The sequence below is a fragment of the Mugil cephalus genome, chromosome 18, assembly GCF_022458985.1.
Source record: "Mugil cephalus isolate CIBA_MC_2020 chromosome 18, CIBA_Mcephalus_1.1, whole genome shotgun sequence".
NCBI classification, from domain to species: Eukaryota; Metazoa; Chordata; class Actinopteri; order Mugiliformes; family Mugilidae; genus Mugil; species Mugil cephalus.
Window position 1 is genome coordinate 10990683 of NC_061787.1, and position 18801 is coordinate 11009483.

The 18801-nt window shown below is 40.7% G+C and overlaps 2 protein-coding genes across 5 annotated transcripts; one reads left to right on the top strand and one right to left on the bottom strand.

Annotated features, from left to right (window-relative positions):
* Positions 1–911: 911 nt before the first annotated feature.
* Positions 912–7548, bottom strand: LOC124995649 (inositol monophosphatase 1-like). Its single transcript, XM_047568187.1, has 9 exons — positions 7505–7548; positions 7148–7261; positions 6286–6419; positions 5620–5724; positions 5336–5381; positions 5028–5136; positions 4762–4870; positions 4094–4245; positions 912–1970 (listed from the first exon to the last, which is right to left on the bottom strand). The coding sequence occupies exons 2-9, from the start codon at positions 7208–7210 to the stop codon at positions 1849–1851; spliced, it is 840 nt and encodes a 279-aa protein (XP_047424143.1). The 5' UTR covers positions 7211–7261; positions 7505–7548; the 3' UTR covers positions 912–1848.
* Positions 7549–7700: 152 nt separating this feature from the next.
* On the top strand, positions 7701–15508 carry LOC125024413 (ADP-ribosyl cyclase/cyclic ADP-ribose hydrolase 1-like). 4 transcript variants are annotated; one of them, XM_047612158.1, is made up of 10 exons: positions 7701–7743; positions 10205–10949; positions 11162–11286; positions 11414–11537; positions 12336–12462; positions 12560–12695; positions 13785–13894; positions 14039–14145; positions 14633–14719; positions 15091–15508. In XM_047612158.1, the coding sequence occupies exons 3-10, from the start codon at positions 11178–11180 to the stop codon at positions 15182–15184; spliced, it is 894 nt and encodes a 297-aa protein (XP_047468114.1). In that variant the 5' UTR covers positions 7701–7743; positions 10205–10949; positions 11162–11177; the 3' UTR covers positions 15185–15508. The 4 variants fall into 4 exon arrangements, with proteins under 4 accessions (XP_047468114.1, XP_047468112.1, XP_047468113.1 ...); XM_047612156.1 differs by lacking the exon at positions 7701–7743 and adding an exon at positions 14206–14298 and having other exon boundaries at positions 10225–10949; positions 14039–14112; XM_047612157.1 differs by lacking the exon at positions 7701–7743 and adding an exon at positions 14206–14298 and having other exon boundaries at positions 10232–10949; positions 13812–13894; positions 14039–14112.
* The last annotated feature ends 3293 nt before the right edge of the window (positions 15509–18801 follow it).

The window sequence follows — 18801 nt, forward strand, 5'->3', positions numbered from 1 at the left end:
TCCGCAACACCCCGCCGCCGACAAACATGCGCCATTGATTTCTGAGGAGGGGAGGCAGGGAGAAACGAGCGCGAGCGAAGTGCTTTAAAACCATTTGTTAGTCATCTGCAAACACAAGATGAAAAGGCAGTCCGCGGAGAGCAAAACTCTGGGCTATTTCATAGAGCACATCAGCCCGGGGGGCAGTTCGCCGCTCAGCGTGTGCATGTGCATCTGCGGCGCCGAAGCGAAAGGGCAGAGGAAATGCAGCAGAGATTTTTACATGGTGTAATGGCTGCGAAACGTTTTTATTTCCCCACTAAATCACGACGGTAGCAGCGAGCGGCCCGTTCCCCGTTTATTTGGTTTCCCTGTTCGCCGCCAGAGATGTTTGTCTTGTTTCGTGCTTTTACTTTATAGATTTGTCGTTTTTCTAGGTCAACGCGAACATTTACGTCCTGAGCACATCGCTGATTCAGGCCACAGTTAAGATGTCACACACACACACACACACACACACACACACACACACACACACACACAAGATGTTTAGGAGCACTCGCTGGAGCTTTGATACTAAGGGGGTTTTCATTTGTTGCACAACAACATATGGGCTGGCATGGTGGGAGTTTTGTGTTCTGGCAGTGGAGCAGCGGAATTTTACACCAATGACCTAACGAGGCACCGTAAGACGGGTGGAGCCCAGAGAGAGTTTGTGCATTTTTTTTTTCTCTCCAATGTTCGCTTTCATATGTGAGAATGGGGACATGTCATGACACCGAACTTCCATATTTAGTCATGGAATTTGAAATCCGCTGTGTCAGCTTTGTTCAGTCGCTAGGGATCGTCTTCAGTTTACGACTGTAACGTGTGCACGCATGCTTTGAGCCGTCTCTGCAGACCTTCACATAATGAGAAATACAAAAACAGGCTAATAATAGGATCATGAGTATGACATACTCAGAGCTTTTTATTTGTTTTGCATTTTTAACGCCATCAGTGCATTTGAGTTTGGACTTGGTAAAGAAGCGGTGATACAGTACAGTTCATGCACGTACACAGTTACATGTGTACATGTATTATGTGTATGTATTATGTATAGTGCAAACATGTGAGGACACACACATATATAGATAATTAAACAGTTAAAAATCCCACATGAAATAACAATATTATTGGTAAGGAGGTCCCCTTTACTTTACAGCACAGCTATGATACCAATATATGATAATTTAGTACACTCATAGAACCTGGGCTAACAATATGTAACCAACATTACCTGAACAGGCAGTAGGTCTGTCTCAAGACGTCTGAAAAGATGACCGCAGCCAGAAACTGATGTGGACATGATTCCAGCTTGGTCATCTTCTATTGCACCATACTGAGCGTGGTGCAATATGTACGCACTTTGACGTGGCCGTTCCAAAACATTCACTTTGTTCTACTTGAACCATTCTTTTGTAGAACAGGCCGTGTTCTTGGGCATATGTTTGGTGCAGTATGATGAAACAGAGGACATTCCAAATTATTGATCAAAACACGGACACTGTTGATTCGGCGGCACTGTGTTGAGGTATTTATCTGTCTATCTATTCTGGCACAATTACTCACGTAAATAAATATAAACACTAAGGATTGTCTGAATGATTAAAAACGCACCATGAAAATAACAGTACAACAGCATCTGTGAATGACTAATTGCTGAATTTCAGCAAAAACCATCAAGAACGAAAGAAAAAAAGAAAGAAAGACGACAATCCCAGCTCTGGATATTTAACAAACCCGCTCAGATGTTCCTCAGAGGTAAGTGTATAGTTTTTTGGCTCTTAAGGCTAAGACGGACTCGAGGCTTGTTCCATAACTCTGACTTTACGCGCTCTCTGTGTCGTCCCTGCCGACGGGAAACTCCGTTATCTCCTTTGCGATGCGTTCTGCTATCACCCTGCTGCTAGCGACGATCAGCCTGCGCGACATCAGATCAAACGGTCCTCCTGGTCAGAGAGAAGAAGGAAAGTTAACGTTAATGGTTGTTTTGTGGTTCAAATATAACAATATATATACACAACAGTTTAACATAGCTTAAAAACTGTGCCGTAGTAACCCAAATAAACCAACTGATGGCGCCAAATACTGCTCCTAGATACAATTTGCTGCAAATTTCTTAAAGCTGAAAGAATAAACCGATTTTTAAAAATGGATCAATCTATTTTTTTGTTTGTTTTTAAAGCTAAACATCATCATGTTCAAACTTCTAAAACGGAAATACTTGGTTGCAGACTGCTTTGCAGATGAAATGAGAAAACAATAATAATAACAGTAATAACTGTTAACTGGAGTCTTAGCTGTCTGTGATTTCTAAGTAATTTTTAGACATAAAAGTGCTACTTAAAAGTATTTGCACCGCTCGGAATTTTCTACATTTCTGCATAAAAATCACTCAAATCATCAGTGGATTTTCAGAGTAGTCTTATTTCATTGAAACATTTGAATCATTTGAACATATCTGTGACGTGCAAAAGTCTGTGAACTCTTGTTTTCTGTGTGCAGTGTGACCCTCTTGTGCAGCTAAAACAGCAACTAACCTTTCTGATAACTTCTGCCCAGTCGTTTAGAGATGCTAGGAGGAACTTTAGCCCAGCACAGAATCAGTTTTGAGGTTTTGGTGGGTTTCCTCACATTGGTTTAGGGTCAGGACTTTGACGTGGCCATTCCAAAACATTCATTGTGTTGAACTTGAACCATTCTTTTGAGGAACAAGTCGTGTTTCTGGGCTCGTCTTGTTGCTTGACCCAGTTTCTCTTAAGATTCAGCTCACAGACACATGTCCTGTCACTTTCTTTTATAATGCTCTGGTATAATTCAGAATTCATTGGTCCATCAGTGATGGCGTCCTGGTCGTCCTGGCCCAGATGCAGCAAAACACGCCCAAGCAAGGACGTTGCCACCTCCGTGTTTCACTGACAGGATGAGGTGCGGATACTGGAAAGCAGTTTTTCGTTTAGTCTGGCTTGTCCACATTATGTTTGGCAAACTGGAGAAGGGCAGAAATACTCTTTTTGGAGACGCCGTGGCTGTTCAGTGTTCTCCTGATGAACATCAACATTAATCAATGTGAGAGAGGCCTTTAGTTGCTTAGAAGTTACCCCGAGTTAATTTGTTTGATTGCTTTCTCTTTGCCCACCGTTACAACTCGTGTGAGAATCCGCTGATGTTTTGATTCATTTTTTAGCAGAAATGTCAAACACTCCGAGGGCTGCAAATACTTTTAAGCAGCACTGTCAGTTCTCATGAAAATACGGTTGAAATGCCAAATATCTGCTGTATTCAGGGTCTGAAAACAGAAAATGTGCTTCTTTTCTTTGACACGTATCACTGTGAGCAAAATATTTGTGTCTTTTTGTCGAGCAAAGTGAGACATCTAAAGGCATCAGAAGACGCGTCGTTCAGCTCTGCAGTTTTTCGGAGCTATTGTAGCCTTTTTCAAAACATTTAAGAACGGTTAGGAAAATAATCATTATCACATTACTTCCTGATATAATACAGACTTTCACATTTCATAGTAATGAACTGCTTTATTAGCTCATGTGTTTTCAAGATCATGGTCCCGTCCTCGTTTTCACATTTGATGAAATGAAATGTGATCGGACTTTTGAGAAGAGCAGCTCATTAGTGAGTTATGACCTTCACTTATTGTCCAAGGAAGGGGGACTCTGGAGACACAGATGAAGGCACCTCAAATGCTTGCACTTGTCAAAAGTCCATGTTTGACCAGATAAACACCACAGCTTCTTTAGCATATTAAATGTCAGGACAGCTGTTAGGTCAGCGGCACGGTTGCCCAAACGTAAGATCAAAAACTCTATAAAGCCAGTGGCTGCCCTTTCCTCGTCTCTGACTGTCTTCCACGAGGATTTGTGAGAACAAGTAAGGATGAAAAACAATAACAAGAACACTTGGTAAAAATAAATTATTCATAAACAATATGGTCTGGCAGTGTTCCTTCTTTGTTCTGGAAAGCAATCCTTTCTATTTTCTCATTTCGTCCAGTGACTTGGCAGCAGGAGCCGCTCCGGAAAAAGTTAAACAGCCGCGTCACGCTTTCTCGGTGACTCACCTGAAACGTCCATGACGACTCCTCCAGCCTCCCTGACGACCGCGGCCCCTCCGGCCATGTCCCAGCAGTGGATGCCCATGTGGTAGTACGCGTCGGCCGAACCGCACGCTACCAGACACATGTTGACGGCTGCGCTGCCCGGGGAGCGGATACTGCGGACGGAAATGGGACGCTTGCTTCCGACTTCCAGATGTTTTGGCAGGAGTTTAGCGAGTTTGAGGAATATCCAATCAATTTATTTACAATGTGTGATTAACTCTCTGAGTGAGGTTTGAGTGTTAACGGGGGGAGAAGAGCAACATTTCCGAAGAGGAATCAAACGGCCTCGCTGCAGCGTCAGTTTCTGTATATACTCCGTCAGTAATGGAGGGCTACAGGGAGGCTTTTACTGTTAAGCAACCACAAGAAACACAGGGCTTTGTAGCAACTACAATTGTGCACAAAAAGTGTCTAAAAACAATATTTATCACTATTTTAAAAGGTATTTATTGAAAACAAAGCTGCAGCAACAGTAAGCTGCTACTTTGCACCTATTTTTTATGACTTGTTCTGCCTTTAGACAAATATGGCCGTTATTCTTGTGTTATGCCTGACAAATGAGTGTTTGCTGGAGTATTAAAACACCAGTATGTGCACAAACTGCAGCTCGTACATAGGCCCACACTTACCCGTGCACAGGGATGGTAAGGATGGTCTTGATGTTGCCCAACATTGTCTTAAATTGTTCAGGATTCTTCTTGAAGCCCATTTCTGTCAGCACCAGAGACTGGCTAATATCTGTGGACGAAAACAAAGAGTATTGTCATCCAATAATCATCAGCCAGTACTTTCCCCATCTCTAAAAAACACTGCGAGTTCAAGCAAAGAAACTTAGCGCTACCCAGTGGTTTTCTTTACAACTGCAACAAAAAAAAATGGGATAATTTGCGTTCACCTTCTTGTCCAGAGACTTTGATAGGGACTCCGTTGCAGAATGCTCCCTTTCCTTTCCGTGCCGTATACATTTTGTCCTCAATGCAGCTGTAGACGATCCCGAACTCTATCTGAGACCAAGAAGCAGCACATACAATGGCAGTGATTAAAGTGGAGAGGGAGGACCACTAAAAATAGAACTGCAGCTGCACAAAAGGAAAAATGCACATTCAGTGGGTTAACAGGCTAGTATTTATGTTTCAAGAAGGCAATGCGTCAGTGTAAAAAAAAAAAAAAACCCACATGTGATTAGCATACAGTGAAGCCTACCTCTTTATTCACTGTGAAGCCAATTGATACAGACACAAACGGGAACCTGCAGGAGAGAAATTTACAATGTAAAACGCGCATTTAATGAACTCCCTTTAGATTTAAGCTCAGAGGAATCAATTTCTATTATCAGTTCAGTTTCATCTGGGTCGTCTAATTATCCCTGACAGAGAGGACAATCCGAGGGAGAAGCTAATTAAAAGATAAAAATAGTTAAGGAGCGACGGAGATAAAAGAAATCCGGCGCAGGGGTTGTTACAGCATTTAATCGCAGGCGGCAGTACCTGTGAACAAAGTTGGTGGTGCCATCAATAGGGTCGATGATCCAAGTGGGGTTGTCGGTTAAAACGCTGGGGGCGCCTGCTGCTACCGACTCCTCGCCTATAAAACTTCAAAATAAAAGAAACAGAGTGTCATTTGGCTGTGAGCTCAACTGTGAAATCAATAATGGCTTTGTACTCGATGCCTGCTGTGTTCGCTGTTAGTATACAACACGGTATAGTCCCTGTTTGCTGCACACAATGCTGCAACATTATATTTCTTTTGTTTAGGGCATCGTAGCATCCATGGAGGACATTAGCATTCTGAAATTACACTGTGCACATTTACCATGCATAACTTAATAATTTATACGGCAATCTTACAAGATTTTCACTTAAATAAATGATTTGTTACTTCTCTATTTATCATTAAATAACGTAACACAACGATAACTGAGCCCACAATGCAACATGGTGCAGTATGGAGTAGTGATTTAAAAAAGAAAACATTGATTCTCAATCCATCCATAACTAATACACACCTGCAATGAGCAACATTAAATCAAGGCCTTAAATTGTATGGGGGGGGGAACACATTTTGTTTGACTGGATGAGAAGCTCTAGTAAACCTTCCTTGACATAGTAATCATTCTCCCCTTTAGCGAGTCATTGGCTACCGAAGCAGAGCACCTGTGCGTTGGGTACTTCTCCTTGATGGAAGATATGATGAGCTGCTCCACTTTCTGGTCCGTCTCGGTCACCAGGTCAACCGGCGAGCTCTTCTGCATGACGGCTATGTCCTTCTGCAGCGCCTCGCGGATCATCTGGCAGGAAGACAGGAGTGAGGGCGAGGGGATTTGTTGGATGGCCGACCACATCTGCCGCCTTAATTGCATCATCCTGTTGGGGCTACATGTCGTCGGCACTGACGGGTCACGAATGACGGGGCGTCGAGTTTCCAAATGGTTTTAAATTGTGCAGTAAGGTTATCGGGGTTTCTGCAGGTTCGAACCAGTGGAATTTAAGACTTTTGAAGACATTTTTAGACCACTATGTCTTAAATTTGAGATCTACACAAAATACGAAAAATAAGGGAAATCAGAATTACTTTCAAAATTACAAGATTTGTTGTCTTTCATCTATCAACTCAAGACTTCCCTGGGGTAGGCTCCATTAATGGGGAATAGAAACAAAATAGGCCGGGGCCAGTTGGTCATATCTCATATAGAGCAGTAATAAATGGATGCCTTAAACTGGACAAACTTGAGACTTTTTAAGACGATGATCCTAACTACCATTCACTTCTGGTTGCTGTTTTTTTTAATCGTGTGTAAAGATAGTTTTAAACTCAACAAAGTTATTATGCTAAATATATATTGTAACTCTTTCTTATTACGTGATGTGCAAGCTGAACTTTTGTGCCCTTTAGCCAACCTCATTTGTAACAACAGATATAAATATTTCATAACTTGTAACTTAAAAAAACAAATTATTATATTATTATTATTGGTATGAAGTTTTTCACTGTTTCCTTTCAAAACTATTCCCTTACCTTCCCAGCTTGTTTGGTGACCTCTATGCAATGGTCCATGCACTCTTGCCAAGGATCACTCATGTTGGTGTTTATAGCAGTAGAAATATATTCACAAATACGAACTGGCGACACCTGTTAAAAAGAAGCTTGAGCGTTAAGGATGTTAGCTTCGAGCTAGCGCTAAAAGCAGACGTTAGCATATGAATTTGCTCCTTGCGCTAACTATTAGCGTGAATAAAACGGCGGCGAAATTAATGACAGGCACAGGCTACAAACGTAGCATCAACGGTTTGACCAGACGACCGTGCAACAGCTCTATTTTGCTTTCTCAAAATAAATAAACAGTTTCTATGAGCTGCATCTACTTCAACCAACCTCCGGGATAGGAGCTTCTTGTAGTCGTTTAACCACAGTGGGCGGGGCTTAGGAGAACAACCACTCCCATTGGTCAATCCGTGCTGCAAACTGAATAATCTCCGCTGTTATTGGATAAAATGATATCACGTGACTTTACCGGAAGAAATAAATCCCACTCGAAGAAAGGCAGCGGTACAGATTAGAAATAACTTTTTCCAGCAGAAGAAAGTACCTTAAAAAATATATATTCTCAACGGGTGAGTTTTTAATGGTTCGTTCGTAGAGTTTTCATATATAAATTGAGCTTTCATATATAAATGAAGAGGTATAAAATATGTTTAAATGTGTATCAATAAAACAAAAGACCGGATATGAAAATAAAATAAAATAAAATGAAATAAAATAAAGATGAGTAAAATTCTACTCTGCCTTTAGTGAACCAAAAGGCAAAATTGAAAGCAGCACGGAGTATTAATATTAAATTAGAAAATTACCACAAGCCAACACATCAAATTTAGGAAATTTTGAATAACATAAACAGACTATGTGAAACAATAAAAATGGCAAATAACTCTGCCAAAACACAATGGTTTCATGGCAAAATTATCATGTGTTTGCATTTTGTTAGAATGTTTCACAAACTAGTAGTAAACGTGCAAATCCTCTTTAGGCCGGGAGGTGGCAGCAGCAACTCTCTCTCTGACACTCACGGATGAAGGCCTGAGTCAGCAGGATGCTGCGTGGTGACCTCTAAACTCCTACAGACACCTACAGTGTTGTTATAATCTTCAGATGACATTTAATAACCCGCGTGAAAACCTGTTTCCACTGAGCCACATGTGAGTCTAAATGTCATGCGAGTATTTTTATCTCTGTGCCACTTAAAGCACTTCATAAACCATGTGATAATGCCGGAATTGACTAACTTTGATTAGATTTTCATCACAATTTTGTGTCTCAAACAAAGGGAAACACAACTGCATATGCTTACAAGGTGACTTTGAGCGCCGTGCTCTGTGGTACTTCAGCTTGACACTGGCTAACGCCTCAGGTGCCACAGCCTCGTCATGGACTCCTACTGTCTCATGGCTAATTTGCAAATAACGATTTCTATTCGCAGGAGAAGAAAAGTCAAATAAAAGCCCCTGAAGCCCCATGCTTTTCACAATGACAAGAAAAGAAGAAATGTATATAACTCTCGATGCAAATGACTTTTGTCAGTTCCTTTCTGCGAGATTAGTCAACACAACACATTGACAGTTTTTAACACTGCTGCGGTGACAAGCCCTTCACATTGTTCAGTGGTCATTCAGTGCACATCCCCCACGTGTGATAGAAATCGGGCCTTTTCAAATGTCATATCATATTCGCGCTTCCACAGTGACGGCGAGATAATAACATATCATTATTGTTAGGATAATGGAATCAAATGCAAGCTGCCCTACCCTCATGGCCAGCACTTGGCAATATGTGTCGCCATATTTAGACCGTTAATTGCAGCATGTTTCTTTTCTTCTTCTTCTTTTGGTGAGGTGAAATCTATAATTTCCTCTTTTTTTGTCACAGCCCAGTCAGTAGCTGTGAAATGTTAGCGAGACTGATTTAGAAGCTCTCATAATGTTATCTTATTTAGTAGATGTGAAGTTGAATGACGTTATTTTAGGAGAATCAGAATCAAAATCCCATTTGTTTGCAAGGAGTTTTGCTCCAATATAGATAGATATTCCTACACAAAGTACTGCTTAGGTGATGGAAATATGAGGGTTAGGATGTCACTAAAAGTACCAGACAAACAGAGAAGTGTCTGCTGCTGTGGATACAGCGTCAGTTCAAAGGTATTTCACTCTAAAGCCTCTAAAGCTTTACAATTTCAATGTAAAACCTGATGGACGTGATTCACAGGCAGACATTTTCATCTCTACAAATGGACAAATAAGCAAAGCACATACTGATATTTTCAACTTGCAGCAAGTCTGCAATTGGCTCTTCACCCAAATAAATACATCCTCTCAAAGAAGAGGGCGCAGAAATAACTTTTATTGTCCTTGGCACAAGTAGCATAAGTAAAGTTCTGCAAGTGTGAGGTTTCATAAATAAACGTGAATGTAAATGTGCTTTCCACTATTATTATTTTCTATTGTTTTGATTGTTTTAATGATTTTTTTGTTTAATGACTTTTTACTGTTTAACTGTTATGTCTTATGCTCTTATTTTATCCGTGTACAGCACTTTGTCTTGGCCGTTGCCATTGTTTAAAGTGCTATGTAAATAAAGTTGAGTTTAAAAGGGGAATAAAATATGTTTAAAAGTCAACATTTACAAAAAGAGGCAAGAGGCAAACTTTGAACGGCTCGGTGCACACACGCGAAATAAGCTCAAATTAAACAGAGATCATAAAAAATCTGTACCCCCGTACTGATATTACCAATTTTCAGCAAGTCACATCCAAGGCCTTCTGGGGATGAAGACTGCAGTTCCTCAAATGGCCACTTGAGTGAGCCATCCCCGTTGACTTCCATGTTAAAATTCAATTTACCAGTAGAAATAAACACTTTACAGCCTGGTACGAAAACGATTAAGGTAGATTTATCCCCCTCCTCCCAATTTTCATTTATCTCACCTGTTTAAATTGTATTAATGCTAAATGTTACGCATAATGAAGGACCTGGCTGCTTTGACTGACAGGTGGTCTAACCACACCTCTTTTGATTTATCAAGGTGGAGTCAGACACCATCAAGATGGAGACAACCAGAGAAAACACACTGGACTTCAAAATGTAAATGTACTTTCCACACGCAGGCCGTGCAAGTGACGTCCACATAATCTTATTATTTATAAAATATCCTTGCTGCAAGTTAAAATACTAAATTATGTGCAGTGATTGCAATTTCTCAGTGGGACGTTCCAAATTTTGTTTCATGAACGTGTAAGATAAATTAGGATAATCCTTCAATGCATCCCACAGTCCTGCTGGCGTTCTGAAGGTTATTTGATAGAGCACGAATATGTCAGTTCTCTTCACTTAAAATAAAAATTTAGCAACCCAAGATAGACGTCTGAGGCATCAGCACACAGCAGCAAACTATTTCCCAAGATAGCTCCTCCTGTCCTCCTGTCCACACATCTTGCATTTTGTGCAAGATGAGTGTGCCAGCGGGAGCATAAATCTCATCCTCCGCCACACATCCCAGAGAACAGCACGCACTCTGTTGGGAAGATTGCTAACATCGCCATAATGGGAGTCATGTGGATCTACTCTTCGCTAAAGGAGGCAGGAGGGGAAAGAAAAGGACGTCATCCGTCCAGTAAGAATGTCCCCGGGCTGGTGAGGAGAGGCCCAAGTCGACCTGCGAAGTCGAACCCCAAACTATAACTTTGGTCGCTGGAGAGGAGGAGCGCGCATGACACCACGCCACACCACAAGCTTTCGCCCTGGCAGCCATGGAGCCGTTCGTCGCAGGGGTGAGCATTGATGTCCGTATTTTCATTGGTGTCTTTAGTGTTGCGTGTCTGATCTGCAGAAAGGAATGCATGCGTTTTGTTTACATCATTGGGCTGGTTGGGGATTTTGTAGGTGCTACTGCATAACAGTCAAAAAAAAAAAAAAAAGTCGTGGGAGACAAACTGGCTCGCGGCCAGTCCAAAGCTGATACCTTGCTTTTGTTCATCAACAGTAAAGAGATCTGAAACATGTACAAACGCGCAACTCTTCCGAGGAGCAACGAATCGGTTCGAGGCCTCATGATAATGACATCTCCCAAAACATCTGCCTCTTTTGTAACGATCAGTGTCTCATTATGTAAGTAATGAGTAAGTATTTGCCCCAGACGTTTTCTGGATGTCATTTTTTTTTTTTTTTTTTTTTTGGATAAGTCTTTCCCTGAATGTGATGGATAATGTCCCTTTTCTTCTCTTAACTCTCAAAGGGCTTGTTTTGCTCCAGCTTTGCTCTGGGCAGCTGAGACAGCAGCTCGGGACCACCCCCAACATTAAACACATTGTGGTCGGAAGGTGTTACACTTACATTACACTTGTTAACCCCGGCTTATGGTAATGCACTGCACACTGATTCCTTTATTTCATTTCTGATCTTCAGATGGTGACATGAGTTCACAGCTTAGCGCTGATTTAATTTGAAACTGTTTTCTCCTAAAGGCCAAAGCTGGAGAGATTTGCCTGACAACTTTCAATATGTTTCTTCTTGTGAGAAAGAGGCGTGCGCTTAGCATAAAAGCACATATTACTTCCCAGGAAATGTTGACTTATGTCGCATAGCCTGATTTGATTAAACCCTGTGGTATTAGGTTATACGTCATTTTATCACAACACTTTTACTGTAAAAACAACGAGTACAAAGAAGAGTCTCTGCTGAGGCTGTAATCCTTTTACTGGGTTAAACTTTGCACATTGAATTATGATACTGTTGTTGTTTACATTTTTAATGGCATTCAATTCCGTAAAGAACATCTCATGTGATTAAGGAAATGCCGGTATTTTAGGCGGGAACTACCACGTAGGCAGCTCATTTCCGTAACAGCATTTGTTAATGCGTACATGTTTAGAGTTCATTTGACAGATTTATTTAGTTGACATCTTCAAAAATAAAATACAGTGACCATCATTCGGTGGTGCTGACTTGGTACACGGTTCGTTTTGTGAGAGCTTTAGGTGACGGTTACTTTTGAAATGAGATGTGGCTAGGATGCATTGTGTATTTTTGCCAAACCAGCTGTTCAAAACGCAAAAGACCAGAAAATATATGATCAATCGTTTTAAGAGTTATGTTTTCAATCAATAAATCCATTTGTTAATTGTTGCAGCTCTAAAGGGGAACTTTTACATGTGCAGGTGTGACTGCGAGGAGGTTTGGAGACAGTTTGAGGAGGCTGTCGTCCATCAGTCCTCTTGTAATGTCACAGTGGAGGATTATCATCACATGTTTAATGCAATGCCACAAATCTGGCCTTGTGACAGGGTGAGCAACGTAGGAATTTTGAAGGGAACGTCCTCTATTTTGGGCTTTTATTGGCATTTAATGATGCTTGCATGTTATTTCCTTTCCTTCTGTTCAGTTCCTGTTTTGGAGTAAAACCAGGGCGCTGATGCACAGCTATGCAGCTGTGTTCCGTCATTTCTGGACGCTGGAGGACACGCTGGTTGGCTACTTGTTCAATGACCTCATCTGGTGTGGCCAAGACGACGACTCCGGTAGATATATTTCTTGGTTTGACACAGAAAGCAGTTGCAAGATCCAAAAACTCTGAGATATAGTTCTTGTTCTTCCTGACAAGGAATGTCCAGGGATACACTACTCCTTGCACATTCAGTATGTTTCAATAAAGTGGGACAGTTGCCTCAAATAAATATACAAAGCTCTGAGAAATGGTAGAAAAAAAAGGTGTTTTATGTAGGAGAATAGTAAATCTCTTTAATTTTGTGCTATTAATTATCTCAGATTTGTAATGATCTTGGCGAGAGGTTTGGAGCAAAACATAAATTTCACCACGTATTTATTTTTTTCGTGACCATGTTTAGTGACAAAAAGAAAGATGATGAAACTATTACTGTTAACTTTTAAGCAATGAGTTAAAAAGTCTCGTTGCATCTTCTCTAGTTTCAGATATTACTTCTGTGTATTTCTATATTTCTGTGTAGCAGCTTTAAAATCCATTAGCACAGTCAGTGGTGCCAGTAGAGTTGGCTTTAGTCAGCATTAATACCAATTAGCAAACAAAATATGTATGTTTTAAGTGTGAATTAAGTGTGAACTCTATAGATGCCTGTTTACAACTACACTTCTCCACTTAGATTAGCATGCAGCACATTTTCAGCAAAATGAAGCAGCTTTCTTGTTTGTGGTCATTAAATAAACAAGTATAATATCTAAATGTAAGTTGTTGGTTACTGAGCTTTAAGGTGGATTTCTTATCTTAGCATAACTTAGCATAACAGAGATACGCTACCGGTTTCCTTCTGTCTGGTAATATTTGCTAAGCTGCGGTAAGCTAACCAGCTGCAGGCTGTGGCTTTGTGTTTACTGATACAGATAAGTGGTAAGGAATTATTCATTTCATCAGTTTGGTTAAATGTCATTCATAATAAAGTGTATTGAATGGTGAAAACCTTTTTTTACATCTGTGTTTTTACAATGAATGATGAGCAGAGTCAGCTCTGGGCTTTAGCGTAGCTAAAACATCACCGCTCAGGCAGCTGTGCTCCCAAATGGCTCACAGACTTTGGAGAGTTCCTTACAAAACTAAAATAACTAGTTTTTCTTATTATTTATTCATGTCTCAGGTAATGACACATGTGAATTTAAAACAGGCTTCGATTTCAGCTCTTGCCCTGACTGGTCAGCGTGTAGAAATCATCCAGTCTATTCCTTGTGGAGGCAAGCGTCACAAAATGTGAGTTTGGTATCCTGTCTGGAGATCATTGTCTTCATCACACTCCACACGCTGTTGTGTTGTTCGTCACTTCTCTGCAAATTAACACTCCAGAACCGCCACTGGATGATTGCTCTCATGTGCTTTCCCTCATCTGTTTGTCAGTTTGCAGAGATGGCGTGCGGCAACATCACTGTTCTCCTGAATGGATCCATTGTTAACGCCTTCCACAAGAGAAGGTTAGAAGCAATGAACAATGCTAACGTGTTGCGGTCAGTTTATTTAGTTTATATTAACATAATGTATTTTATGTGCTTTATTTTATCCCACAGCATGTTTGGAAGCGTTGAACTGGACAGCTTGAATCCTCACCGGGTGAATTATGTCAACATTAAGGTGGTGACCAACCTAGATGGACCCCATATGTGAGGATGCAAACAGGAAAATACAATTCATGTGTTGTGTCACTGCCAGGAAGCTAAATTGAACATAAAAGTCAAAGAGTCAGGATCAAAATGGATTTGTTAACGTATTAACAAATGTTATGGCTTGTTATTAAGCTGACACACCTACACTATCTCGGTAATGCGAAACTTTTATTAGAACCTGGCAGCTAAAATGTTGTTCTTGTCCTTGGCACGTATTTGATCTGTTTACACTTGGGAAAACTGCCTTTACTTTCAGTTTGTCAATGATGACTTATCAGAAATAATAACAATCACGTTAATAACTCATGTGGATTCTTTTTCTCTCCTGCAGAGAATCATGTAGTCAAGGATCCATCCTAGACCTGATTCAGATCCTCCAGTCCAGAGGTTTTCAGTGGACCTGCACAGACAGTGACCAGTAGGTGGCATCTTAAAGGCACATTACACTGTGGGCAGCTGGGTATGACGTCTCACATGGGCCGCCTTTACATGGACGTAAGCGTTGTCAATAAAGTTGGGGGACAAAAGACTTCCGTTATGCTTCCAGTTGATTCAATGGGAGAACCACTTTACTCAAAAAAGCTCTGTTCTGAGTCCACATAAACGTAACCAACATGACTGCACCTAAACATCGTGGATTGTTGTGCAAAAAATAACCACACAAGCGTTACTAGATTGGCCTCACATGCTATGACTTGTACAAACTTGTGCATTTTATTGTTGTTGCTCAGCCCAAAAATGGTGCATAGAAAAGCCTCCTGGATTAACAGTCATCGTATTTGTCCACAGGACCCTGATGATCCTTCAGTGCATCCAGGATCCTAAACGCTCCTCCTGTCAGACATATGCGGACGGCAACAGAGAGGGCCTCACATCCAGCTGAAAACCACCCCCGTTAGTCATACGTACTATGATGCTAGTTTTTTTATGTTTTGCGAAGGTGAAATTGAATAAATCGGGATTTTGATGTAAATTCAGGATGTAAATAAAATACATTAATGAGCACTTGACTGTAAAAATTGTGTCCTTTACCAGAGACTTCCCGAATAAAAGAATTGTGTGTAAATCTTGTACATTTTATTGATCTCATAATATATTTAGAGTATCATCACCACTTGTCAACAGTCAGACACCCTTTTCTAAAGGCTTTTTTTCAGTTATAAGCGTCCATTGAAACGATAATATTACCTGCAACTGTTGACGCTTCCTCAACCGGTTTATCTAGTTTTTGTCATTGCGTGCATTTATTGAGTTGACATATTAGGTTGCATCCCCATGTAGTGTTAAATCACGACAGTCTTACAGCAGTACACCAGCAACTCCTGTATTTTGCAAAATAAAATTTATGTTTTTGTCAATGGATTCTGGGGGCTTTGAAGAGATTATACAGCTTCGGTTTCTGAAAAGTAAAACGACGATAGTATTCCAAATATAGAGTACACTTAAACGGATTGTTTTTGTTGTTCAAGATATGTTTTGCTTGCTTTGTCAAAGCAGTTGGGTTGCCTCTGTACGCCTGTTCAATTCTGTTCAATTGCTTGCTAACACAAATAGCCAATCAGCCAATCACATGGCTGCAGTTCAATGCATTTAGGCATGCAGAGGAGATCAAGACAACTTGCTGAAGTTCAAACAGCATCAGAATGGGGAAGAAAGGGGATTTAAGTGACTTTGAACGTGGTATGGTGTTGATGCCAGATGGGCTGATGGTCTGAGTATTTCAGAAACTGCTGATCTTCTGGGATTTTGATGTAAACATGAAAGCATGGACCCAGAGAGTTCACTGTACTCCAGTGGCCTCCACCATCGCCAGATCTCAATCCAATAAAGAACCTTTGGGATGTGGTGGAACGGGAGATTCTCATCATAGATGTGCAGCCGACCAATCTGCAGCAACTGTGTGATGCTATCATGGCAATAAGGACCTAAATCTCTGAGGAATGTTTCCAACACCGTGTTGAAAGTATGCGAATTACAGGGATTTACGTTTTACTAGCAAGGTGTACCTCATAAAGTGGCCCCACTTCAAAGAAACAAAACATCCCCTTTCATAGTTTAAATATTTTGGAGTGGGTTTTGACACAAACCTATCATTTGAAGCACATGTTTAAAAAAACAAAAAAAACATAAAGTCCTTTAAATTCAATCTGTAAAACTTCTATCACATGAGACCATTTTTTACCTCCAAAACAGCTAAAGTCTATATGCACGCCATGATATTTTCACATGTAAATCACTGTTCTGCAACCCAAACACACCCAAAAGAAAGTCCAGTATCAAGCCTGTCTTTAAGAAGGCAGTTAAAGTTTTTGTCTCTCTTCACTTTCATTATTGTAATATCCTGAAAACGTATAATGTTCTTGATCTAGACAGCTGTCAAATCTTGTCTGGGTGCCTGTCTCACTTTCACCACCGAATGAATTCATCCAGAGAAAAAACAGGACGAACAACGAGAGCTCTAACGAGAGATGACTGTAATGTACCGAGGAGGCGTAGAACTGAACTCTCCCGAAGGTCTTATCTGTAAGAGGAACACATTCCTGGAACAAGTCACCACCACACATCTGAAACTGCAACAACTACTACTTAGAAAAAGAAAAAAAATCTCAAACACTGGTTAAAAACATGCACTCACGTAACCTATAACTGTGGGTCAAATGTGTGTCATGATATTACCTGTTTCAATACTGTCTGTCTGTGTAATAATATCTGAAACTCTGATCTGTGCCTGTGTGTGTTTTTGGGACCAGAACACAGTCACACAGAAAATGCTGCAGAGGAGTTAACAGGTGCAGTAAACTGAATCATCGTCTAATACTTTCAGCGGTATATTTTGACTGGCCTGATTTTCACTTCATTTTGGGATATTTTACTCACATCTAGTGTAGTAGTATTCTCCAGTGTCGTGACTCCAACAAGCACGTGCAGGATGTAACTTGCTCCGTGTGCTTTGTTTTCCTTTGAGATTCTGGTCATATCACTTCCCCTCCTTGGAGCTTGTTTTATGGACTTGGAACCATAATATTCTTATCACCACATTCACCTATTAAAACACAAGACACAAAGAGCAGGAGAGATCTACCAGTTTGCCCGTATCATGGCGCCATTAAGTAATTGAGACGTCATACAAAACAGAGACGACAAACATGTTTGCTCAGAGGTTTGACCTTTAGTTTAGATCCCCAAGCCTGTATTCAAAGCTTTTTGGCAATTCTCAGCATGTTCACTTTTAAATAACAGCCCTAAGCCATCTTTCAGCACACTGTGACTCTGGTATCTATAATCAATGCACTGAACTTCCTCTCCAAGAAGGCAGAGCTAACATGGCTCAGAATGAGTTTATGGTTGTTCTACATGCGCATTTTTGTGTTGCCATCTGAACAGCTGTCGTACTCAGTACTGTATAAAAACATTTGTTACATTTTAAAAGTTTAGCATTTAACATATATTTCATGTACGTAGTGGTTCTCAACATAAACTTTAATCTTCTTTTTCTGATTAGACTAGGTTAATGTCTTGCTTTTATATAGCGCCTTATCATGATATTCAAAGTGTTTTACAGTTGAATGTATTGTTCATCCGCTCACGCAGCCACACCCTCATAAAAAAAAAAAACATCTCGGAAGTCACAGCTGCCCTGGGGCAAACTGAGGGAAACACGGCTGCCAACTCGCGGATTCTGTGACCACCACCTACATCACTCACTCGCAATCCGACACGAGTGGAGCTCACTGGTAGCAGGGTGGGTTAAGTGTCTTGCCCAAGGACACAAGGGACAGGCCAACCTTTCAGTTACTGCCGCCCATGATTAGATTAGATTCAACTTTACTGTCATTACAGGTGTACAGGTACAGAGCAATGAAATGTGGTTTGGCATTTAACCAGAAGTGCAATAAGCAGTAAGTGCATCTAGCATAAATAGTGTGGTGTGTAAGTGGTATGGCACAGGTTGTTTTTATAGCATATGGATGATATATACAGATGGAAATCTATGTATAGGTGAGTGAGCAAGATACACACAAGGACTGATTGAGGTACTGTATGGACATATTATACAGATGAATTTGTGTGTTAACCGTGTAAGTAGACTATAAACAGGAACTACAACATAATTAACAATAAAGGATTTGGCAGATGTTAAATAAGGCGCTTCAAATACAGATAAAGTGAAACAGTGCATTAATAATGAGCAGTAGCCACGTAATGTTACTAAACTAGTGGAATATTCGGTTAATGGTACTGTGCAAACAGATTGTTTAAAGTGCGCGTGTGCAGAATGGTCCAGTAGTGAAGTGGTGATAATATAACAGTCACTATCACCACTGCACAGGGAATGAGTCAGTGAGGGGTGTGAGTGAAGTGGTGTAGCTAAGGTCAAAGCAGCTCTGGGGAAAGAGCTGTTCCTCAGTCTGCCGGTCCTTTGTCGGGAGACTTTTGAAGCACCTGCCTGAGGGAGAGGAGGGAAAACAGTTGGTAAGGATGCTCTCTATCGTGCAGTGG

Bases quoted from the DNA above. Each gene is read 5' to 3' on its own strand.
- LOC124995649 (XM_047568187.1), bottom strand. From the start codon at position 7,210: ATGAGTGATCCTTGGCAAGAGTGCATGGACCATTGCATAGAGGTCACC. The intron at 5,725-6,285 runs GTGCTCTGCTTC...TTTATTTTGAAG, and splicing joins GAGAAGTACCCAACGCACAG to TTTTATAGGCGAGGAGTCGG. The intron at 1,971-4,093 runs GTGAGTCACCGA...CTCTCTGACCAG, and splicing joins AGTCGTCATGGACGTTTCAG to GAGGACCGTTTGATCTGATG.
- LOC125024413 (XM_047612156.1), top strand. From the start codon at position 11,178: ATGTACAAACGCGCAACTCTTCCGAGGAGCAACGAATCGGTTCGAGGC. The intron at 12,463-12,559 runs GTGAGCAACGTA...CCTTCTGTTCAG, and splicing joins AAATCTGGCCTTGTGACAGG to TTCCTGTTTTGGAGTAAAAC. The intron at 14,113-14,205 runs GTTAGAAGCAAT...TTTATCCCACAG, and splicing joins AACGCCTTCCACAAGAGAAG to CATGTTTGGAAGCGTTGAAC.